Source organism: Drosophila arizonae, chromosome X, assembly GCF_054131065.1.
Source record: "Drosophila arizonae isolate 15081-1271.41 chromosome X, UAZ_ARI_1.0, whole genome shotgun sequence".
NCBI classification, from domain to species: Eukaryota; Metazoa; Arthropoda; class Insecta; order Diptera; family Drosophilidae; genus Drosophila; species Drosophila arizonae.
Genome location: NC_142927.1, coordinates 16139173 through 16165064, shown reverse-complemented (window position 1 = coordinate 16165064; position 25892 = coordinate 16139173). Strand labels below are relative to the sequence as shown.

Genomic DNA, 25892 nt, shown 5'->3' with positions numbered 1-25892 from the left:
GTGGCGAATTAAAGTTTGCTAGTGAAACGCCCGGTTTGTGCTGCCTTAGTGGTAAAGTGACATTGCCATTAGTGGTCCCGCCACCAGAGCCATTGCGTTCCCTGCTTTATGGCGAAACATTAGAATCACGGCATTTCTAGCGAACATTCAAAGATACAATGCCTGTTTCCAAGTTACTTCATTTGGGGCTGAAATTATTGAAGAACACGTTACAAATTTTATTTTCTATTCTATTTCTATCGTAAAAAAAATTTGGAATGTAGTTTGTTAGATTTCTGTAAAACGTGTTTGTAAATCTAACTATAACTAGGGCTTTGAATGTACAGATTCAAGGCCAGATTTGCCATGGCATTGGATCATTGCAACCTATTGAAGATGCACAGCACAAATTTTTGCAAATACAATACTTCATGGGCAATATGGAAGAACAACTTCACCGGCGTCAAGGGATCAACACAGCTACGAGAAGAGCAATTCCCCAAGATTTGCAGCAAAGGCTTCATGAACATCATGCATTGATCAGGCTGTTCAAGACTGCTTTACAGCGCATGCCAAGTGATGACTATAAAGTTGTAATCAGAGCAGATAAAAGACCAGCAGGAACACATGAACGCACATTAAATGCTCCAACAGTCGATGAAGTGGCAACTCTGATTTTTGGTGAAAACTTGGAATCACGTGATGTTGTGCTTACACGACGCAATACTGGGCAACTACAATGAATATATGAAACGCACCGTCATATGACGCGCTATAATACCCGCTGATGTTTTGGCAAGGAGACGATGGATATCACTTTAATATCAAAATGATTAATCCCTTGAATGGTAAGATCAATATAATTGTTTTAAGAAAACAGACAGAAAAAGAAGACTGAAGAAGTGGCATCCACAGGACCTCCCCGCAAGGTTCCTATAAAAATATATCAAGTTAAATTTAATGTGATTTACGTAAAAATTGTTATTGTTTGTTGTTGACGTATTTGTAAATATTGTAAATATTGTTATTGTTTTGAAATTTCTGTAGTGTGTACTGTAAATAATTGTGTTTTTATGTTCAACTTGTTAAGTTGCCAAATTGGTAGTAAAAAGCCTGTTTAAATAATATAAAAAAAAATAAATAAATAAAAAAATAAAAAAAAAAAAATAAATAAATAAAAAAAAATTAAATAGCAGTGTTTTTCCTATTGTTGATATTGTTGCTAAAAATATCTATATATATAAAAGAAAGTTGTGTAAAAGTGAAGACTGCTTATAACTTGATTTGGGCTGAACCAATTTTCATGGTTTTTGATTTGTTGGATTTGTCTCCGCAACGAGTTTAGTATAGGGTCTTAAAAATACTGAAAAAATTTGCCGAATACTTGAAAAACGCGGTTTTTTCCCCAAATGTTCAAATTTTTTTTATACCCAGTAGGCTTGGTAACAGTGACAGTTTTGACAATAGTGTAGAAGTAAATAAACAAATGTAGTCAGTCAGTCTACGGTCTCCTGACCTCGAGCAGACCTGACTATTCAAAAAAAAAAAAAAAAAAAAAAAAAAAAAAAAAAAAAAAAATTTTCAAATCAAAAGGAAAAATATTTCAAATCAAAAATCTGCAAAAAATCAAAAGATTAAAACCTGACTGTTCAAAAAATAAATAAAAAATTAAAAATTCGAAATTAAAAAAAAAAAAAGGTAATTATTAAAAAGTGTATTTTTGGCTTTTTATATTTTCGGACTTTTAAACTTTATAAATATTTCAAATCAAAAATCTGCAAAAATTAAAAAAAAAATCAAAAGATTAAAACCTAACAATCAAAAATAAATAAAAAATTCAAAATTCAAAATTCGAAATTAAAAAAAAAAAAAGTTAATTATTAAAAATTGTATTTTTGGACTTTTACAAAAGCTAAATATCTCGAAAGTTCAGGTATTTGTTTGTCTCAAACATAAATTTGTGTAAATTATTTATATTTATATTTCTCGATTGTTTTATATGGTTTTGTGCGAGGGCAGTATTACTATTAATAAAAATGCCGCGTCCTAGAAGATCTAATCTTTCCCGGCGGACCCATAATGCAATTAGGCAACGGAAGAGCGAGAAATCGCCCGAGAAAGGCTCCGCGTTAGTACCCAGGGAAGAAGGGCCTTAATTCGTGCTTCTCAAAGAGAGGCAGCCCGTGAAATGGCAATAAGAAATGGTTCAAGGATTGATTTGAATCGAGCAGCGTTTCGATATGATTGCACCATTGATTACAGCTTGAATCGTTTAGTTTGCATTGGTCCAATGGACGTTGTTTGCTAGCATTGTGGCGCATTGAAGTTTGCTGGTGAAACGCCCGGTTTGTGCTGCCTTAGTGGTAAAGTGACATTGCCATTAGCGGTCACCATAGCCATTGCGTTCCCTGCTTTATGGCGAAACACTAGAATCACGACATTTTCTAGCGAACACTCAAAATACAATGCCTGTTTCCAAATGACATAATTTGGGGCGGAAAATATTGGAGACGGATATTTAAGGTAATTTACGTTAAAAATTTTATTTTCTATGACTGCCAAAAAAAAATTTTGAATAATGTAGTTTGTTAGATTTCTGTAAATAGTGTTTGTAAATATAACTATAACTATGGCTTTGAATTTAAAGATTCAAGGCCAGATTTGCCATCGCATTGGATCATTGCAACCTATTGAAGATGCACAGCAAAAATTCTTGCAAATATACTTCATGGGCAATATGGAAGAACAACTTGACCGGCGTCAAGAAATGAACACAGCTATGAAAAGAGCAATTCTCCATGATTTGCATGCTTAGAAATTTAAACCAACCAAAACTGTGCAATGGAACGCGTTTGGTGATAAGAAAACTGATGAGCAATGTGATTCACGCGTTGATACTCAAAGGAAAATTTAAAGATGAGGAAGTTCTTATTCCTAGGATTCCGATGAGCTCAACAGATATGCCCTTTGAATTTAAACGAATTCAATTCCCGCTTCGTCTTGCCTTCGCCATGACGATCAACAAGTCACAGGGCCAATCTTTGACTATTTGTGGCCTCAATCTAGAAAATGCGTGTTTTTCTCATGGTCAATTGTACGTGGCATGCTCACGTGTTGGCAAACGATCCGCATTATTTGTTCTTGCACCCGACCAAAAAACGAAGAATGTCGTTTACAACAAGGTGCTTGAATGAAAATCCGATTAATAAATTTATCAGTGTATCCCAGCCTGAACAACATAGCTTTCAACAATTTTTTACCTAGAAATAATATAGAGGGCAATGCAACGTTTGCCGGGCCAGCTAGTTAATAATAATAATAATAATAATAATAATAATAATAATAATAATAATAATAATAATAATAATAATAATAATAATAATAATACTAATAATACTACTACTTTTTTTTTTTTTTTTTTTTTTGTGGGTTGAGGTAGGAAAAAAGCTTTATGCACCGTCAGTCAGGTCGTCACTCTGACCGGTGTGTCGGACTGCATGACTGCTTACCGACTAAAAAATCCTCCCCTTCTGGGGCTCGAGACCACCTTGGAACCAGGAGTTATCCCGCATTAACCTTCAAGGTGGAGCCCCATATTGTGCTCTAAATGAGCGTTGCCCTCTGTGTGCCTGCGTTCAGGTCATACTTTTTCCGCCGAAGAACCTTTTCGGCGAACTCATAGACTTTTTTCCAAGCGTCTATGCTACTGCACATTTGCTGTACTAATGTCTCTACTTTGACTTCACCGACTGTTTCTGCCAGGTCGATTCTTTCTTCCGACCACCTGTTGCAGTTGAAGAAAGTGTGTTCTGCATCGTCCATTGCATTTTCGCAGTAAATACAGCTGTATTCGGCAGTTTTCCCTATCTTATTTAGGTAATTTTGAAAGTATCCATGACCGGAGAGCAGTTTTGTCAAATAAAAAGACGTTTCACCATGCTCCCCATTGATCCACTGCTCTAGATCGAGGACTATTTTTGCGGCCCATCTTTCATACCTTTCGCGTGACCATCACGAGCCTATGGTTTGCTGGCGTATGCTCTTTGTCGCCTTGGAAATAAACTCAATGTGCAAGTGACATACACGAGCCTATCAAAAAAATTTCAAGTGTCTAGCTCTAATATTTTCTAAGATCGACGTTCGCTTACGGACAGATGGACGGACGGGCAGGGTTAAATTGACTCAGCTTGTTTTTAAAATCGACTTGGCCAACATGTATCCAAACATTATTTATTAAATAATATTTGTGAATTCAATTTTTTCCAAATGCAAAAAATTAAAAAAAAAAAAAAATAATAATACAATAAATTTAGTTAATTTCAATTGTAATGAGCTTATCATTATTATTATTATATTTCGTGATACCAAGCAAACTGGCTGCAGCTGCAGCAGTAGCAGCAGCTGGCTGGTGTTAGGAGGGGAGCCGCGTTACAGCTCAGCGCCGCTGCATGGCAGCGGCATCAGTCAATGGACTCCGCTGAGCTGCGGTCTTTGCGGCGCAGTGGCTTTGTCAGTCAAGGTCAAGTGGGCGTGCCCCGTAGTCCCCCGTGGACAGCCATCATCAAAACATCAACAGATCAAGAGCGATAATTAAGGCACCGGGGAGGGGTGGGAAAACACGTGAATTACTGCAGCAATTCATTGGGCTAAAAGCAGTAAGCCTGAAGGCCGAGGGTGCAATTGGTCAGCTAAAAGCTGTACACGAATCACCGAACGTCGTGCAAAACAAATACCTACACACAAACAAACACACACGCCTTGTCTTGACACTTTGGGATTCCCTCGATCGATTAGATCGAAAATGTCAATTATCAAAGTTAATTAAAATTTATTTTTGTATTCTTTATTTATATCATTTCGCTTTGATTTCCAGAGAATCGCAGGTTAATCCAAGAGCAGAGAAAATATTGCCTTATACTAGTTAGTTAGCGACCAGCTGCAACACGTTTCAAGCCCCACTCGCGATAGCAAGGTAAATCTAACTGGAGCCCACTTGAAGTAGCTGTAGCCCCTGCCGGAACCCATCGCCCCTTTGCGCACCTCTGGCAACTCTTAACCTCGTTTAAGCTAGACCCCAAAATAGTAAAATAAAAGCGTTAACGATGTGTATGCCGCTCATATGCAAAACTTACCAAAAGCGACCAAAAATAATTGGAAACTTCAATAGCAACAGACATTGACGTGCTGACAATTAATATAAAAAGACAACAATTTGCACAATATATACATAAATATTTGATATATGTACATATATATGTATATAAGTCTACAGATGAACAGATATTTGTATAGACTCTGTGAAGCGGGTTTCTGCGTAAGCATCTTAAAACTCGTGCCAATAGACTGAGCAAATTTGAGCACGGGTATGTGACTGATATGAAAAGAAAGTAGATAAAACTTCTGCCAAGGGAAAAGATTGCCAATTGCGGATACGAAAAATCAAGGTTTACATAAGAAATGCTAAAAAAATATATACATTTATTTTGAATTATTTAAATTATTCATATAGTTTAAATTCATATATACTATACATTTTTACTATATTTTATATAAGCAATGCTATATATATATATTAAATTATTAAAAAATAATAATAAATAGAATAAATAAAGTTAATACCAAATACTGTATATACAGCAATTAAATATATATATATATATATATATATGGTATTAAATTTAATTTAAATTGTTTGTAACATTGCTTATATAAAATAAAGATATATAAGCAATAATTTATATTATATACATTATATAAATTAATGCTATATATATATAGCACATATATTAAAAAATTGAAATAAATGCCATATACTGTATATAAAGCAATTAAATATATGTAAATAATTTTCATTAAAATAAAAAATAAAATAAATAATATATATAAAATATTATCTATATGTATAAAATATGTGTGTATATAAGATATATGTATATATATTTTTTTATATTTACACATATTTATATTTGTTTTAATATCTACTCTTTGTTAATATTGAAGTAAAAGTTTATTTATAAACATTTTGCGGTGTAATTGCCAGCTGAGCGCATCCCATTGTCTGTGGGAATAATCTTTTCGCAATAGACCCAGGGAAATTGAAGTCTATATGAAGTTTATGGCTCTTCTTATATAGACTTTATATACGTAGGTATTTAATGTTTATGCATATTTATTTAATTTTGTTTCTTTTTGTGTTTCGCAGAGACAATTGCAGAAGCTACCGCTGCTGCTGCTGCTGCTGTCGCTGTTGCTGCCGCTGTTGCTGTTGCTGCTGATATTGCTATTGCTGCAGTCGCAGCTCTCTCACTCGCTTTATCGCTCTCACTGCCGTTGTTGTCGCTGGCAAGCTTGGATCGGAGTGATCGGCGCTTTGCTTGCCGCGGCATGCCGCATACCGCATACCGCCCCCGTAGCGTCGCTGCGTTGCTGTCGTTGTCGCTGCGACGTCGCGTCGCTGGCAGCGCTTACCGTGTGTGCCGCCTAGCCGACGGCACTCACTAAATTCAATACAAAATTCAGTCGCTGATTTCAGCTCAACACCGCTGGTCTACGTTTACAGTACAGCTCGTTACAAAGCCCTCAAAAAAGAAAATAATAAATAAATGTACAACAAAACCAACAATAGATAATAATACACTGTCACGTCTGTCATGTTGTAGTTGTTTGTTGCATGCAAAAAAAAAAAAACAAAAATTTTTTTTTTTTTAAATATAAAACTGAACTGAAATCAAAACAAAGACAAAAACGCATCCTGGCTGTGATCATTGATCAAGGAATTGAAGTACTACTTATCCAAGAGATAGTTAACTAAAAGTGAGTTTACCATGTATGTGTGTGTGTCTGTGCATTTTACTACTACTAATTTCATTAGAGACATATAAATTAAATCAAATTCGCGTTTGTCGTGAAATTTGTTTGCGCTCGTTTATACAACGCTTACACTCAATGTGTGTCTGTATGTGTGTGTGTGCGTGTGTGTTTGACAATACAAAATGTAGCATATTGTTATTGCTGTTATTCATAGTTGATGTGCTTGCGTGCCCGTGGCATGCAACAAAATTACTAACTACAAATTGTTCACATTCATAATATTTATGTTACGCGCAGTTTCTTTTCATTACCTCTGTCCCGCTCTCTCTTTTTCGCTATACCACTTTTTTTTTACTAGTTATGCGTATTTGTATTTTTTGTTAGTTTTGTTTTTTTTTTTTTTTGCCCTGTCATTGCCTAGATTAATGATATATAAATATATATGTGAAGATCATAAGTTGGGCTTTTAGTTTTGTGTGTCATTAAGTTTTTGTTTATTTCCTTTTTGTTGTTTATTTTGATTAGCTTAAATTCGGTGCTCATTTGGAATTCATTTTTCTCTTCTTCTTTTTATTTTTCTTTATTGTGTTGGGGATTTTTGTTTTCAGCTTTGATTGCCAAATTAGTGTTCAAATTTACAATGCCACATACAGCTCAAGCTCCCATTTCTCTGAGGCCTTTTTTTCTTCATTTATTTTTATTTATTTATTTATTTTTATTTTTATTTTATTTTTTTGTTCTGTTTCTGTATTTTGTTATTGTTTATGTGGAGTCACCGCACTGTCGCTTGTCGGAACTGCCACAATTTTCGACTGTTTAAGCCCCATAAATAAAACATTGTCTATTCAAAGCTCGCACACACAAGTCTCTCCCACCACCCCACCGCCCACTCTCCCTTTTCTCCCTTTGTGTGTGTGCAACTATATTTAGCTCTTTATTTTATCATTGAATTGCGCATAAAAAGTAAAACTGAAAGCCAAGTTCTTTTCTTTTTTTTTTTTTTTTTAAATTTTTTTGCTTTTTTTGCCAACTAATTGTATTTAACTATTTTCAATTCAGACTTAAACGAAAGCTCAGTTTAATTTCATATGATGTCGTAGGCTGCCCCCAATCAATAACCTAACGGATAATTCAGAGCGTCGATGAGCGTGTCTCTCTCCCACTCTCACTTTATATATGTGTGTGTATGTGTATGTGTGGGGGTGTGTGAAAAGTTTTGTCAGCAGCCGGAAATGGGTAAAAATATGATTAGAGAGACAGCAGCCCGGCAAAAATTTCCAGCAAATTTCCCGCAAATTGAATTTGTTTCATTAACTGGCAAAGGGTTTTTTTTTTCACAGCGGCCTCGTCGCTTCGTGCTGGCAAATCAAAATAATTTAATTGTCATTTGTAATATTGTTAATAATAATAATGTCCATTATTTTGTTAATATTGAAAGCATCGCATGAGCTAAACAATTTGTTCGCACAAGACCATCAAAGTGCAGAAAACAATAAAACAGAGTCAGCGAGAAAGATGTGGCAAAAAGATAAACGACGAAGATCTATGGAAATAATTATGGTTAAAGTTATAAACCAACAACAGAATCATGATCTATAGCCCCATTTAGTCCAAGCTGAGATCAAGAAAGTTCCACACATATATATATATATATATATATATATATATATATATATATGTATATATATATACATATATATATAAGCTTATTTATAAACTTCAATCTGGTGTGCTGATATTTTTTTTTCAGATTTGCGATAAGCTGGTTAGCTTGCTCAGTCAAGCATAACAATATATATACGATTCTTGGCTCTAGCTCCAATCTCTGTGATTATGCATAAAGAATAAAGAAAAAATTCAAATAAACGAGAAATTTCGTCGAACTTGGCTAAATTAATATAGCTAGCTATTCATTCATGCCCATTAGCCAAGTGACACTTGTCTATCCGCTTGCTAGTTAATATGCTAGATCACGACACTTCCTGGTAGTGCGACACTCAGTTAAGGTCATCACACACACACATCCCCACCTCATCCCATAAAGAGACCCAAAAGAGCAGCGCATCGATCGACGTGCGCTCGCTGCTAGCTGTAATAGCTTTGTACTCGTTTTTTATTTACTTTTGGTTTGGGGTTCAATGCACGTTTGCTTAGAGTCGGCTCATTGGCATTGATGGCACCACTGGCTGGCTGGCTGGCTGGATGGCTGGCTGGCTGGCTGGTTGGGTAAAAGTAACTGTAGAGCTAGCCACTACTGGGCATGTCTGTATTATGCATATACATCCCGGTAAAACATGCCAATTACTCAATGACTTTGGAGCCAAAGACAGTCGTTGGATAATTTAAATAAATACGGATTTTTACGAGCTTTGGAATGAAAAAGAAGCGAATATTTCAGGGCTGCCAGCTGGTTTGCATTAATTACATTCGGTATATTAATTGCATATTATTAATAATTGATTAATGGTTCGCAGCTAAAGCTTTGTCTAAATCGAATCGATTGTGAAAAATTTATCATTCTTGTTTATTAAATTTTTGACATCAAGTAGACAACGATCACACAAAGTTCAGCTTCGTTCAAAGCCCTTTTTTTATCGTACTTTTCATTGTAATTATTGGCTCTCTATGTGATTTTCATGCTATTATTTGAGTCGAGTTTCTGATGGCTCTACAAAATTCCTGGAATAAATATAATGCACTTTTTCATAAAATCGATTATAAATCAAATATAGCGATATATACATATATGTATATATTTATTTATTTATTTATTTTTTTTAATACAATTGACTGATAATTGGCATATTTATTTTCCATATACCTAACTAATAATAATAATACAAAAAAATAAATAACATCATTAGAACAGTGTAATTAAATGGTTTGCTGAGATGCTAATTGTGGGCAAGCCTAGAAGTTGCTACAAAGTTGTAAATCTGCAAATTTGAATAGGGTACTCTGGAGCCGGAGAGAAATTAGTCTCGGCCCAAAATTGTGTTTTAATTTAACGCCTTTAATTTTTATTGTAAATACGATTATATCTCTAGCAACTTTTACAGCAATTACTAGACTACTTAACGGAGCCGAGCCAATCACTTAAGATTTTATTATGCCATCAATAAATTTGATTTAAATGCAAAATTTAAAAAAAAAAAAAAAAAGCAAAGCAAAATCGGCCAGTCTAAAAAAAAAATTAAAAAAAAAAAAAAAAAATGTATACATATATAAACAACTTAGCTGCAATTAAGCCAATTTAAACGACGACACTTTTAGGAGCGGGACAATGCTTGATAATGAACTTTGTCATCCATACACACACACGTTTTTTTTTATACCCTGAATCCATTGACAATGGGAAATTAGGGTATAATGTTTTTGGTAAAATATATGTAACCGGCAAATGAAGGCGTGGCAGACAGCATAAGGTATATATATTTTTAATGGGGGCAAACGCTGAGTTGATATAGCCATGTCTGGATTTAAATCCGTTCGTCCGTCCCTTCGTCCGTTTTTAAAGTCCAATTTCATTACAAGAGATTTAACTGTGTAGAGCCATGGGATAAATATAAAACTTCTGTAAATTACAGATTTTTTTTACTACGTGCCCTTCGCCCAAAATTCAGAAATGGGGCTTATTCATCAAATAAGTTCCAGAGTATTGCCCATGCTGCAGCCTAAGCGCTCTCAGCTCCTTTTGCAGGGTTCAGGGGATCTCCTAGTCGAGCAATCTCTCTTTTAATTGTTATATATAAATGTATTCATATTCCGCGAAAATACTCACGCATAGGTATATGCATGCGTGTGTGTGTGTGTGTGTCCACATGCTAGTCCAAATAGTCCGGCTATAATTAACCCAAGCTCGACTTTAGTTGTCTTTGGGCGGCAGTGGCGTCAGCGTTGGCAACGTCGGAAGTCGAAGATTAAAACAGCCAGCGATGCACTTTGTGGGTCGCTAAAGCTCTCTCCCTCTCTGCACGTGTGTGTATGTGTACAACTGTCAAGGTCAATTAGCTTTTGTTATTTTTTTAATTTCTGTCACTTTTAATGGATGCTAATGCAAAGAGTCGTCGCCAAATTTTCAGCAAATGTTTTAAGTACATATGTATAACACACAATATATGAAATAAATCTCTAACATGGATTATCGACCTCATACTCATGTATGAAATATACCCCATAATACCTAGTAAGTACCTAGTAGCTTGGCTAATTTTTAAATTAATTAATTTAATTTTAAATTTTGTTTGTTTATTTGTTTATTGAATTTTCTACTAATAATATAAGTTATAAAATGTCGTGCGTGAGAGTTATGAATTTTAAAAATTGAGGCATACAAGCCCGCCCTGTTTTTATTTGCAATTTTTTTTTTATTTAAAATTTATTTTAAAATTACAAAGTCGATTTGTAAGCTATACAATAATTAAATTGCTGTTTTCTCATCAATCAAATAATAACGTTTATAATTACATTGTTTTATACAAAGTGACAGCAAAACTTATGACTTAATTTTTAATTTAAACGTTGAAAATAAAAGTTGGTGCAAAGCGCTGACGGACCAAATTTTGAACGGCTTTCACATGATCATGTGATGCAATTTCATTTTTGCTTTCAATTTTTATAATAAAATTTAAATTATAAACTGAAAAAAAAAATTAATTTGTATATATAAATTGATGAGTAGTAATTATTTATAATTGTTTATTGTTTTAATACATATGTATAACAAATGATGTGAATCTCATACATGGATCATAGATCTCATACTCATATACCCCATGATACCTAGCAAAACTTGGCTATAACTTGGCTATAAATCATAATTTTTTGTTTGTTTTGTTTATTGAATTCTTCTATTAATTATAAGCTATAAAATATCGTATGTAAGTGCTATGAATTTAAAAAAAATTAAGGCTTACAAACTCGCCCCCTTTTTAATTGCAATTTTTTTTTTTAATTTCAAAGTCAATTTGTAAGATATATAATAATATATAAGTAATTTTTACTCATGAATCAAATAATAACTTTTATAATTACTTTGTTTTATACAAATTGACAGCAAATTTTATAACTTAATTTTTAATTTAAACGTTGAAAATAAAAACTGGTGGCAAAGCGCAGACAGACCAATTTTTGAACGGCTTCCACATGATCATGTGATGCAATTTAATTTTTGTTTTGTTTTTTACAAAAAATTAGGTCAGAAATTAAAAAAAAATATATATATATATAAAAATATATAATATAAAAAATATATATATATACAATATGTATATATAAACCAGGGACCGCAAATAAGAGTTATGAATTTAAAAAATTGAGGCTCAAAAGAAGGGAGAGGAATTTACACAGAAGCTGTTTGTTTTACGGCAAATTCAATAAAAGGATAAACTTTTATTAGCAATTCTTTGTAAAAAAAAAATTAATTTTTATTTAAACTGATGAGTTGTAATTATTTATTATTTAATAATTAATAATTTAAACAAATTTGTCTTGTAGAAACTATTTTTTTGTTCTAAAAAAATTATACTCGCTCGGTTCCTGATTATTACGTTTTCAAGACTAAGTTCATAATATTGGGTTTATAGCAATAAATTAAAGAAAAACTTTCCATTTTCATTTTATTTGTACAAACAAAAACAAGTAAGAAAGTTGCAGTCGGGCAACTGCATAATACTCTCTCACTGTTGAAAAAACGTTTAATGTATTCATCAATCAAATTTTACGGATTTCCCGCATAAACATATGTACATACATATATGTATGTATTTTTGATGGAATTGGATGGATGTCTTTGGTGGGCAAATCTTGCTGCAATTGCACATTCCTTTGCGTATTGCTTCAATTAGTATTATGAATCTAAAAATAGTATTTAGCATGAAAAAAGTTCTGTTTAAGCTAGGCTTCGTATATAATTGATGATAATTGCTGTCTCATGGATGGACTACGAAATAAAAGTGTATATAAAAAAAGTATAAATATGAATATAAATATACAAGTATACAAATATACATATATCAAAGCCAGTTCTCAAATATGAACAACAAATATTTCAAGCTGAACTCAAGTAAGAAATATTAATATTTTTTTTTATTATGTCGAGTAAGTTGTGTAGACCCATTTTGAAGCGTTCCCAAATTAATCGCATCAGATTTAACTTTGTTACGTTCAAATAAATAAATAAATTAAGTTAATTGAGGTGCTCAGCCGATATAAATTGCGTCCGAATTCAATTTAAACTTTTTGTGCAATTTGTAAATGTAAATAATAATATATGTGTGTACATAAATATAGAGCGATAAGCCAGATTATTGTTAAAAACAGATATACATATATATATATATTTCAATTTCTTCAAAATGGGTCTATATATATAACTTACTCGATATAATAATAATATAAAAAAAATTAAAAAAAAAAAACATTTCTTACTTGAGTTCAGCTTAAAATAATTTTTTTTAACATTTTAAAAATAACTTTGGGAAATTTATATTTTTTTAAAATTAAATTCTTAAAGTTTTACCTATCACGTGATTGCCCAATTTACTCCAAAATACCCGAACTAATTGGAAGTAAAAATTTCGATTGGGAATGTGAACAGAGTGGAGGAGGGGCACAAAAATCAGGTGGAGAACCCCACTTGTTTTCGCCAATGTCTTAAACTGCAAAATGAGATGGTAAACACGCGCCCAGATAAGAATGCAGACAATCAAGTGACACAAATGTAATTAGGTTTCAATTAATTTGTTATTTGATGGGAATTTTTGGTGTTCACATCGTCACAAACAAAAAAAGGAAAGGAGAGTACTTTTATCGACTGCTGGTGCAGGTGCACAGCAGTACAGACAGTAATTGACAATGATAATTGTTACTGATAAGGCAGAGTGCACAGCAGCCAGTCGGCCGCCTGCCAAAGACAACAACAAGTGGAGGAAGACAAAGTGCGTGGTACAGCCTCCAGCTGAACATGGAATTCAATGCTGACGCCGACGCCGACGCTGAAGCTGAAGCTGAAGTTGACGTCGACATTGACATAGACGTTAGCTTTGACGTTGATGTCAGCGTGCCGCTTGATTGACACTCGGCGTACTACCAGGAAGAGCGGAAAAACAAAAGCCGTACAACATGCAACGGGGCAAAGCCGTAAGATGAAAGCCGCGAACCCAAAATTAAAATCAAAATAGAAATAGAAATAAATAAAATACAAACGATATACAAACGAAATACTTTCGCTAACGATCTCTCACAGGCAAATAATCCAATCAGAATAAGTGGGAGATGCGCACAAAAATAGAATGACAACAAAATGTGACAGCGACAGAGGCGGCAAGTGAAGCTTGAATGCCCCCGCTGGGCACCATTAATACTTATGTAGTTAAATGGAAATTAGAGAACAGCCACAACTAGCGATCACAACAGACGACTTGGTGAATGATCGATTACGCTATGCCCTGATGCGATTGTGGATTTTGTGGAATGCATATGAGGACCAGCTGTGTGTATGAGTGTGCGAGTTGTATTCAGCGGCAGATCTTAAAGAGAAACAGCTTAAGAGAGCTGCCTAACAAATATATAAATATCAAATATCAGCAATATATACATATACCTTTATAGCTTAGAACAATGTGGCGAATCCGGGCCTGATTTCCATTTAAATATTGAAAACAAGCTATAATACCTATAAAAACTTAGCATTTTTGACTCGTTCACGATGTGAAACAGGTCTATAAATTTTAAGCAATATTTGCATTACGTGCCGTCCGACTGTCTGTCTGTCTTGGGGGTTGACATTTAGCATATTTACTCGTCTGTAAAGTGTCAAGATTTTTTTTTTTTTTTTTTTTTTTTTTTTTTTTTTTGATAGGCCTCTCTGGGGGCGTAACAAGTTGGGAATTACTTTTTGTCATGCAAGCTTAAGCCCCATTATTTGAGGTGCTATTAAATCTAAAAATTCACTTTTAAATATACAGTAACAAACTAAATTATTGGCACAGCAAGCTTTTTAAACATTATAATGACTTTTTAAGTTGTTTTAATTTATGTTTTATGAAAAAAAAAAAGTAACAAAATTAAATCAAAATCAAATTAACCGAATAGGAATAGAATGAAATTATAGAATGAATAAAATAACAACAAAAAAAGTGTTTTGTTAAATTTAGGCATGGAAGTAAATAAAGCTTAACGATTTAAATTCATAGAGCAAAAATGCTAAAAATGAAAAAAATAAATAAATAAATAAATATATATATATATATATATATATATATATATATATATATATATATATAACATATATTGTATATAAATACAAAACAAATAAATAGAATAGGGTACTTAATAAATGAAACAAAACAATTTTTTTCTAAATCCCAAAGATTGAATTAAATCATGTTTAATGATTCAATTTCATAGAGCAAAATTGTTGGCACATCCTTAGAAAAAAAAAATAAAAATAAATAAATAAAATAGGGTACTTACCAAAAGTAAAACAACTCTTAAATTTCATTTAAGAAAATTACAAAAATAGATAATATTAATTATAATAATAATAAAATAAATAATAATATAGTAATACATTTTATGATGGTAAAAAGGGAGTAAAAACTATTATAAATATTTTGTATGGAAGCCTTTAGAGCTAATAAGAGGGCAGGAATAATTTTCAATTACGATTTCGCAAATTATCTGCCTCGCCTGTGAAGGCTTTCCTTAAGTCAAATATATTACTATCGCCCGTTTTATGATGTACGTAGCATTCTTCCTAAAAGTATCAAAACTCCTACAAGATTTAGGTCTGGAGGTTGCTGGGGTTGTTATCATCTTGAAGGCCGAATGAGCTTGGTAGTTTTAGCTTTTTGGCACTTTAGCTTAGATTGTCTTTTAAAATATTTATATACACATTTTTTGTCCATTGTACTGTCTACAAATACCAACTCACCTCAGACCATCATCCCACTGCCACCTGTTGGCGTAATATTGTTTTTGTCACATGCACCAAAATATACGTGACCCTACTAATCAGATGACATATTTTAATATATTCCCTAAGCTGTCTAAGAGCAGTCCAAAAACTTTTTATTATTTTTTCATAAGTTCTGTAACAGATATACCCAGGTTGTTCCTTTTGAGCTACCGACACCTTTTTTTTAACGTGAAATTTTTTTGTTAAATTAAAATGAATCTCTCATTTTCACATTTTCTACATTAGAAAGTAATTATTTTATAATTTGTTAGTTAGTTAGTTAGTTAGTTGTTGAGTTATTTAATAAAACTCCTATTTAATTATTAAAATTAATTTCTTTGATAAAAATACAAATTAATATTCATATAATTTTATACAAAAATCAAGTCATATTTGTATTATAAAAGTTGAAAATAAAGATTATGACTTCATTTTTGTTACAAAAAATTAAAAAGTGTTGCCTTAATTTTTATAAAGCTTTTATGTTCCTGTTCCTGGTTAAAAGAACGATCAAATTCGAAATATGTCATTAATTTTGCTAAAATGAGACCAAAATTATTTTAGTTATAGTATTGAGAAAAAAAAATTTTTTTATTTATGAAAAAGAAAAAAAAGTATTCCAAATAATTATTTAAAATAAAATATTAATTATAAAAAAAATATATATTTACAAATTATTTTGGAAAGAAAAAAAATTTTTTGTTGCGTTTAATATATAATTATAATGTATATTATAATTATAATTACATAATTTTATTAATATTTCGGTTATTCAAATTTAATTAAAAAAAAAAAAGAAAAACAATTACAAGCGATAAATTTAATCATCAGAATAATGGACAATGGAAAATATAATAATGAATGAAATTATTTTCGTTATTTAATTTTAGTTAATTTTATGTATGGGATATCAAAAAAATAATTTGTAGTGTCGTTTAATAAATAATTAAATAATTTTAATAATATTTCGGTTAATCAAATTTAATTAAAAAAAAAAAAAAAAAAACAAACAAACAAACAAAACAAAACTAAACAAAATAAAAACGATTACAAGCGATAATGAATAATGGAAAAAAGTATATCTTGCATTGTTTTAGTAGAACCTAATGATTTGGCAAGGGAATTACTGTCGATCTTTTCAACTAGATTGACGTCAAATTTCACATTCCTGGTCTGCTGAAAACGTGGCTAAGATCGCGAAGCGGCTGTACACATAGATCTATGAGTTATAACTAATGTTTTTCCTGAAATAAAGATCTAGCATCGGCTATAAAGCTATTGTAGCTTAACATATAAATTAAAGTTAATTAGTTCTTAAATTACATACATACGCCCAGCGACAAACAAAATTTAATTATTTTAAAGTGCACAATGAGTTTTTTTGAGACATGTTTATACGTGATTCGTTCGACTATTTCTGTGTCGATCGGCTTATATGGTTATCTGTGTTATTTCTTTCTATTTTATGGCCTTTATTACAATCGCTTCTTTTTGCAGCTGGCAGCAAAACAGTTTCAACAGCATTTTTTTCTAGAACAAAAACAAGTGAGAATATTGAAATCGGACGTGATCGTTAGCCACATACTTGCTCATGATCTTAAAATATAAATTCATGTTTCCAGATTTCTCATACCCCATTGCGCTAAACCTTTTTAAGAAGGTAATCTTGCTGAAATTTGTCAATATTAGGTTAAGGGCTTTGTTTTGTTTTGTTTTGTTTTGTTTTTTTTTTTTTTTTTTTGTCATTATTTATTATTATTTTTTATTTTTTCAAACATATCAAGCATCTCGCGAAAATATTTACACTTCATGCTATTCACTTTCGCTTCAAGAACTATAGTGTCAGACGGAGCAACAGGCCAGCAAGCCAATATACTCTTTTCACTTGGTGAATGAGTATAAAGAAATAAACAATTTATATTTATAAATGTCACGATCACTTGTCTTATGTACACTTAATTAGCTATAAAGGCACAATTGAGTTGCTTTGTACACAATAATACAATAATGCATATGTCTATATATATATAAATGTATATACACATATCTTATATTTACATATGTATGCTTTCATATTGTCTTGATTACTTGCCCCAGACAATCTGTTTCAATGGAAAACAGGAAAATAGCAGAAGCAACTGCGAAACTGTTTTTTGTGTTATTGTTGACATAAGGTTGATAATTGATTCGATTTACGATATCGAATGACTTATTAATCAGTAAGCAGATTTTGATGAATCGAGATATGGTTGGTTTTAATTTACTGTTTTACAGAATAAGCTGTTGTCTATACTAAAAAATAAAGCCTGTATTAAAAGTTTTTAAAAGACTCGAGTTACCATAAAAAATAACAGTATTTAGTAAATGACTATTTATATATATATTGTATTATATTTATTATAAATTTTATTATATATTTTTTATTTTACATTATCTGCCGTCCTCACTTAAATATAGCTCTTCTATGTGCTTCTCATACTTTTAAGTAATTTTTAATAATGTTCAAGTTTATCTTAAATTGTAAGTTCACAACAAATTTCTCAAGTGAAGTGAACCTATAGCAATTCTCTCTTAAAAATTACCCTTCTATGTTCTATGCAAGTTTCAAATATACAAAAATTTTATTTATGTATTTACATTTTGAATTTCACCCATTTAGACTTGAAGATGTCACCCAAGGACGGCGGCGCCATTGACCCGCCGAAACACACCAATAAATATACGATTAGCCATCCCGCAATGACTACGGCCACTCAGCTGGGCCAGGAGAAGACAGCGGATGGGAAGACAGAAACGCCCAAAGCTGAGCGCACCTGGCGCGAAAAACTGCGCCTGGTGGCCAACAATATCACCGTGGAGCCCATACTAGCCGCGTACATTATGCCCAGCGTGCTCTCGAATCTGGCCACACAGAATCTGAACTTGGAGAAGGCGTGCCGCGTGAACATGGCTTACGGGGATGAGATCTGTGATGCGCTCACTCGCCGTCAGACGGCCAACTATACGCTGTGAGTGTGACTGCTGATCTCTCATCAATCAGATTTTAATTTGTTAATATTGGATAATTTTATATGATAACTTTCCCATTGCCAGCGAGGAGGAGACGGTGCAACAGATGGTCGCCCGCATGGCCGCATGGAAGACGGTGATTCAGTCGATCTTCCCCTGCCTGCTGATCCTGTTCTGGGGCTCCTGGAGCGATCGCCATCGCCGTCGCAAGCCCTGCATCCTCATACCGGTCGTGGGCGAATTTCTCGGCGTTGTCGGCCTCATGCTCTGTGTCTACTTCGAGAACGCACCCATGGAGGCAGCCGCACTCACCGAGGCCATCTTTCCATCGCTCAGCGGCGGCTGGTTCACCATGCTGATGGGCGTCTTCAGCTACATTGCGGACATAACCACCGAGGAGGAGCGTACCCTACGCATTGGCATCCTCAACGTCTGCTTCTCGGTGGGCGTGCCCATTGGCATGGCCTTCAGTGGTGTGCTGCTCAAGTAAGTGCTCGACCTGCAGACCGGCAGATTCACTCCACAGCACTGGCTAATTATTATCTCAATAATAATTTAATATCCAGGCAAATTGGCTTCTATGGCGTGTTTTCCATTTCGGCGGCCTTCTATGTGCTGGCCTTTGTCTATGGCTTGTTCTTCCTGGAGGAGCCGGTGGCGCGGCCGGAGAAGTCGGCGCAACAGAAGAGTCTGCTGGCGGACTTCTTTGACAAGGAGCACGTGGTGCAGACGTTCCGCGTGGCCTTCAAAAAGGGCGAAAACCAGCGGCGCCAGCGCGTCATCCTCCTGATGATCGTGGTGATGGTGATCATTGGTCCACTGCATGGCGAGATGGCGGTCACATATCTGTTTACCCGCTTTCGCTTCAACTGGTCCGAGGTGGAGTTCAGTTTCTTCTCGACCTATGCCATGTTCACGGGCCTCATCGGCGTCATCTTCTGCGTGGGCGTACTCTCGCACAAGCTGGAGATCGATGATGCACTGGTTGGCGTGCTCTCTAGCACCTCCAAGATTCTGTCGTCGTTCGTCTACGCCTTCGCCACCCTGCCCTGGCACATGTATTTGGGCGGCCTGGTGGAGATCTTCAATGGAACGGCCTTCATAGCCATGCGCTCGATAGCCACCAAGCTGGTGTCCAAGGATGAGCTGGGCAAGGTGAATTCACTGTTTGGCGTTGCCGAGGCCCTCATGCCCATGGTCTTTGCGCCCATGTATACGACGCTGTACGCTGCCACGCTTCGGGTGCTGCCGGGCGCCTTCTTTCTGCTCGGCGGCGGTCTGACCATGTTCTCCGTGGGCATCTTTCTGTGAGTATTCCCCATTTTTTGCAGCTGCTGTTCATCTCTTATCTATCATCTCTCTATCTCTTCTCGCTCAGCTGGATGTATCGTTTCCAGGTGCGGCAACGTCGCAAAGGTAATGCCACGGACACGGAGCACGGCTCCGTGAAGGAAGCCAATGGCAATATCAATGCGATCGAGGCGCTGGCGCTGGCCAGCGAGGCCAAGGGCCAGTTGAATGGCATCATTGCCAATGTGATACACGAGTCCCTGGAGCATGCAGAGGCTAATCCCACGGCAGCAACGGCGGCAGCACCGATCCCAGCAGCGACGCGGCAGAATGGCATCGAGAATCACGCCTTTGTCCAGGATGCCCTGGATGCCAAGGCCAAGGATGCTTAGAGCGGCACTGCGGCATCGGTCCACCCAATTCTCCCGTCTGTTATATACATGCATATGTGTATATATATTTGTTGTATAATTATTCTGTACCTATATTTATTATGCTGGCCTGTAAATTGAACTGTGAGCACCCCATGGAGACTATCTACACGTGGCTTCAGATAGGTGAAGCAGGTCGCGTATTATCTGTACCTACGTATCGTACGATCTGTAAATGTTTTAGCTCTAAGTTTCAAAAAAAAAAAAAAAAAAAAATAACCTTTTTTTTATTTTTATTATTATCAATTGAATTCTCTATGCTATGCTTTTTTTTTGTGCGAATTTTTTTTTTGCTAGACTTAAGTATTGTAAAAGTATTGAATAAATTTAATAACGTCCAATCGGAGGCTGACCTTTGATGGCGGAAGTGGCCGCAGGACATGTCCGAATACGGCCCGCCTATTTGACTATTGAACACTGTAATCAGTTTTTGTGGCTCCTGCACCACGACAATTACACACACAAATAACACCGCCCAAAACCACCAAGCCCACCTGCACGGACACTGCTGTTCAAAATGTCAGGGCTGGCTTGGTGGGTGGGTGGCTGGTTGGATGGTTGGCTGGGTGTGCGACTGGATAACTGGATGACTGGATGACTGCATGGCCTATCGCACACTTCCTGCACGCAGAACAGCGAGCAACGGCCGCACAATTGGTTTGCTCATGTCGCTGATAATTGTCGTTTGTGTTGCATAAAACGGATGCGTGATGTTTGCATTGTCTGGGCATAGTCACTATAGAGAGAGGTTTGTATCGAACAGGTAGCTGCAGCAGGTCTATATATCTATATTAACCATACAACTTTTTCCGTGAAGATTGATAACTAGGCTTTTTATTTGCTATCGATCAATGTTTGACTGCCACAGAAAGTGTGGTATTTCTTAGAGTGTTTGTTATCCAACATAGATATATTATGGATTTGATAACTGAATATCTTGGAAGATCGATAGCCAGACTTTTTATTTGTTATCGATCAATATTTTACTGCCACAGAAAGTGTGGCATTTCCTAGAGTGTTGGCAAAGTATTGCATTATATATATAATAATAATAATAATATATAATATATTTAGATATATTATGAATTTTACAACTGAAAACTTTTTTTTTCATGATGCGGGACTTTGACGACATTCACTTTCAAGATATTATTTATTATTTATATATTATTATTATATATATATTTTTTTTATTCAATCAATAATATGAGAAAACATTGTATTTTCTCCACAGTAATTTATATATTTATTTTGTTTGTTTGTTTGTTTTTAACTTTCCCCGATATTTGGATTGTTAACGCTAAATAGCCTCTTTACCATACCTCAGTTAATATTTAGAGATAATTTTTTATTAAATTATTTGTAATATTAAAAATGGTTTTAAAGACCCTGATGAGTTAAATACTAAGCAGCTAAAATATAAATAATAATATTTAAAAAAAAATATAGGTTTATATTAATATTATATTAAGCAAGGAATTGATGATATATTTCATCTAGATTCAGATTCCAGAGGCAGGCACTTTATTGAATATTTTTCACATGGAAACAATTTAAAGTTTGTAACGATATCACTTTACAATTGATTTTTTTTTAAGATTTGGACTGTATGAAACTCTTACAGATGTACAAAAAATGGTAAAAACAAAAATGAAAATAAATACATTAATAAATAAAAAAAAAAAAAAAATTCCGATATTTAAATTATTAATATAAAATTTCAGCAGGAATGTATAAATATTTTTGATAAAAAATAACATAAAATATTGTTTTTTTTTTTTTTTTTTTTCAAACTCAAATAATAAAGTAATGCTAATTTTTGTTTTTTGTTCGTTAAATATACTACTTTTTATGTTAAATATACTACTTGGATATATACCTCTTTGAAAATGTGATTTTTCAGTAACAAGCTATCACTTAAACTTTTTTAATTTCAATGAATATAAGATGTTTTCTTTGCATTTGAAACTGAAAAAAAATATACGAATCTTAATGTTAGACACTGTATATATAAGTTTCGTTTTTGTTTGAATTGAGCTCAAATAGCGGTAGTTCTCAAACGATTAAAAAATATTCGGATAATGATATATGAATAGTTTTTAATTAAATTTGAACTAGAAAAACCTTAATTTAAATACATACATATATCTTATTAAAATAAATATCTATTTTTCCCTTTTAGTTCAATAATTCTGTTGTATAATGTAAATAAAAAAAATATATAAAATATATATGTATATAGGAACTACGAATTTCTCTTATGCAGTAAGAGCATTACGTATTCGTTGCCTTGCTGTGATGTTGCTATCGCTATTGCCATTTGGCGACCGCATGCGACACACACTGCACTTGACAGTTTCGTGGGCTGCAGGATGAGGGCGACTGATAGGCGTGGCGGCCGCCCAATGTTGCCCCAACGGCGTTCGCTGCCTTTAATTACTTTTTCGATATTGACGACTACGGCCGTTGGATGCGTACGCCCACCTGGGCACGCCCACAAGCGGCTGGCGCCACCTCGATCAGATCGGCGCAACGGGCAAAGGCAACGACAGCAACGACGACAAAGGCAAAGGTAAAGGTAATTGCAGGTGAGAAACTCACCAAACAGCATCCACAAACATGTTGCCCGCAGCAATGTTGACAGCAGCATGTTGCTAGGGCAGAGATGTTGCTGGGCGCTGAAATTTGATAGCTGCGTCGGTTGCTTTTCTGACCCATAAATAATTGGAGTAAACAATGCGCAAAGCGACAGGGAAAACGAATTGGAATTGGAATTGGAATCGGTGTTCGGGCAACCAGAATCGGAGTCGGAGATGGAGATGGAGCCGTAATCGTAGCCAGAGCCGTAGCCAGAGCTTCACTAACTGGGCCATAAATCTATGGCGAGCTGCATTTAATCTGGCTTAAACACGCATTTTCTTGACAATTTCACAGTAAAACTCTGCCAGTCCAAACATGGCCCAAACTCTTGTCGACAATGAATTGAGCCTGCAGCGAACTGACAGGCCGACAACGAGCCGAGCATAATTAATATGCGATTTCGTCTGGCCAACGACGACTAGGCCAACTATAAATTCACAAATGATAACAGTAAATCAAATTCAAATGCAAACGCTGGGCAAACACGGCCCGCGCTTCTCGCTCCTGCCAGCTGGCCATATAAATGAAGTGCCCGGCTCAGGGCGATTCAATGCGTGGCATCAAACGAGTTAATGAAGCGTAAGTTGGGGAGCCAAAGAAAACAAATACATAAAAAAAATTTCAAAAAAAAAAAAAAATGAAAGAAAAGAAAAAAGAAAATTGTAGCCGGCAGCCACAAAGCAAAACTTGAGCCTGGGGCTTGGGGCGTCTTGAGCTGCTCAATCTTCTAGGGAATGGCATGTCGAACGTGGCGGAAAAGTCAAGCGATTTGACCGTTAAATTCCGTTATGCTACAAAGGGTGGCTGCAGAGATGGATGGAGAGATGCTCGACAGAGTTGAGAGCTGAAAGCTGTGAGGCTCTGTGGGCTGTGAGCTGTGAGCTCTGAGCTGCCCCTTGGCAGCAGGAAACAACTCAACTGGCTGGCTAAGTAGTGGGCGGGGGCTCTACGCACACACACGCACACCCCACACACATACACATACACACACACACACACACACATACACATATGCTGGCACCGGCGGAAGCTTATTTTGTCTCTTGACCTCATTCCTGGCTTTCTGCTCTTCCACTTCCTCTTCCACTTCCGCTTTCGCCCGCTGCCAAATGGCAAATGCTAAGTAGTTTCGCTTTTAGTGCCAAATACTCTATTTGCCATTGTTGTTGTTGCTGTTGGTGGTGTTTTCTTACATATTTGCTTAACTTTGATATTTGCTGGAAGGCCACTTGGACCACTCATTTTGTTTGTATTTTGAAAATAAAAAAGTGAAGCTAAGAAAGCAAATTTTCCATATTTATGTGTGAAGCTTTTGTCAAACTTTGCCAAATGAAAATAGAGAAATTTATTTTAGCTATTATTTTGATGCTTGTTTGTTTTTGTTTTTTGTGCAATGATTTGAAATTTTATTTTATATATATAAAATCAGAAAAGCTAAAATATAGTGATAAGAATTATTTGGTATTTTTATTTATCAATTAACAAGCAAAAATCATCTCACAGTCCCAAGTTCTAATCGACAACTGGCTTCTCTTTCACTTTCGTCTTGCTACTCTCTGTGATTGTTGTTTATTTTCTGCTTGTACCCTATTATAATTAATTTTTGAAGGTGTGATAAATTCCACAAAAATTGAAAAAAAAATAAAATAAATAAAAGACTTATTTTAAATAGAAAAGAGATATATAAATTAAAGAAAAATATATATATGGTGAATGACAAAATAAAAACTTAACAATATTTTCGAGACCCAAAAAATTTAGATATCTTTTTTTCTCGGCTTGGCGGAAAATATAAAATTTTCTTTATAAAGGCTCCATTTAATTTCAATTCAATTCAATTCAATATATGCTTTATTTCCAAATTATTACACGTTGCTTAAAGCTAACTTAGTTTTCTTTATAAAGAGTTTAGACCTATTTAATGTCTGTGCAGCTGAGATATCATATTCACATAGAACTTAATTTAAACATTGTTTGATATATTTAGATGGTAAAGGACAATGGATGAAAAACCATAAAGGCTCCACTTAGATCAGGAACGAGAAGTATCAGAATGCAGCTATTTGAGAGCAATGCTCGTATTTGTTTCATCTCGACTAGGAATCGGGATCCACGGAACAAAGGAACGTTGGAGTATAGAATATTAAATCGTGAAGGTCGATGCTCATATAAAATAAATATAAGTATTTAGTCTCTCAAATATAATATATATTATATATAATAAGCTGTATTAATGTTTGGGAAAATTGAAATTCGTACAGCGGGAGCTTGTATTTCTAGCAGAGGCCGTATATAAGAGTTATAAACTTAAAAAAAAAAAATTAAAATTGAGACACAAAAAAAATTCTCTCAAGAAGAGTTGGGAAAATAAATAAAACTACAGTATTTTTGTAACGAAAAAAAAAAAAAAAAACGATGAACAGTATTTTAATTTAATTTATTTTATATTTCTGTTCGATTATTAAAATTAATATATTAGATAAAAATAACAACTAATTATTACTCATCTATTTGTATTGATTATTTTTATTATTTATTTTTATAAAAATATAAGTAAATTTTAATAATTCAACATATTTTGTCTTTGTGCTTGTTTTAATATTTGAAATTATTATTTTAATATTTTCCGCAAAAATGATAAGCAATACGGTCCCTGATTTTTAGCTTTCACGGTATACCAAAGACTTGGGGGGGTGTAAAACGCTTATATCAGATTTTAATATTTTTAATATTAAAAAAAAGATGTTGCACACAAACCATTTTAAATAATTTGG

The 25892-nt window shown here is 34.2% G+C and overlaps 1 protein-coding gene and 1 long non-coding RNA gene across 3 annotated transcripts; both read left to right on the top strand.

Moving 5' to 3' along the window:
• The first annotated feature begins 1208 nt into the window (after window positions 1-1208).
• LOC149267949 (uncharacterized) lies at window positions 1209-3220 on the top strand. The gene is made up of 3 exons (XR_016271089.1): window positions 1209-1912; window positions 1999-2502; window positions 2627-3220. It is a non-coding gene; the product is annotated as an uncharacterized LOC149267949 (long non-coding RNA).
• A 3088-nt stretch (window positions 3221-6308) lies between these two features.
• On the top strand, window positions 6309-20819 carry LOC108619145 (putative peptidoglycan muropeptide transporter SLC46). 2 transcript variants are annotated; one of them, XM_089473537.1, is made up of 6 exons: window positions 6309-6792; window positions 10872-10975; window positions 18408-18756; window positions 18842-19243; window positions 19324-20064; window positions 20136-20819. In XM_089473537.1, the coding sequence occupies exons 2-6, from the start codon at window positions 10948-10950 to the stop codon at window positions 20437-20439; spliced, it is 1824 nt and encodes a 607-aa protein (XP_089329663.1). In that variant the 5' UTR covers window positions 6309-6792; window positions 10872-10947; the 3' UTR covers window positions 20440-20819. The 2 variants fall into 2 exon arrangements, with proteins under 2 accessions (XP_089329663.1, XP_089329664.1); XM_089473538.1 differs by lacking the exon at window positions 10872-10975 and having other exon boundaries at window positions 6310-6792.
• The last annotated feature ends 5073 nt before the right edge of the window (window positions 20820-25892 follow it).

Excerpts from the sequence above, each read along its gene's own strand:
- LOC108619145 (XM_089473537.1), top strand. The coding sequence starts at position 10,948 with ATGTATGAAATATACCCCATAATACCTA. Across the intron at positions 19,244-19,323 it reads TTCAGTGGTGTGCTGCTCAA|GCAAATTGGCTTCTATGGCG; the intron begins GTAAGTGCTCGA and ends TTTAATATCCAG. Across the intron at positions 20,065-20,135 it reads TTCTCCGTGGGCATCTTTCT|CTGGATGTATCGTTTCCAGG; the intron begins GTGAGTATTCCC and ends CTTCTCGCTCAG.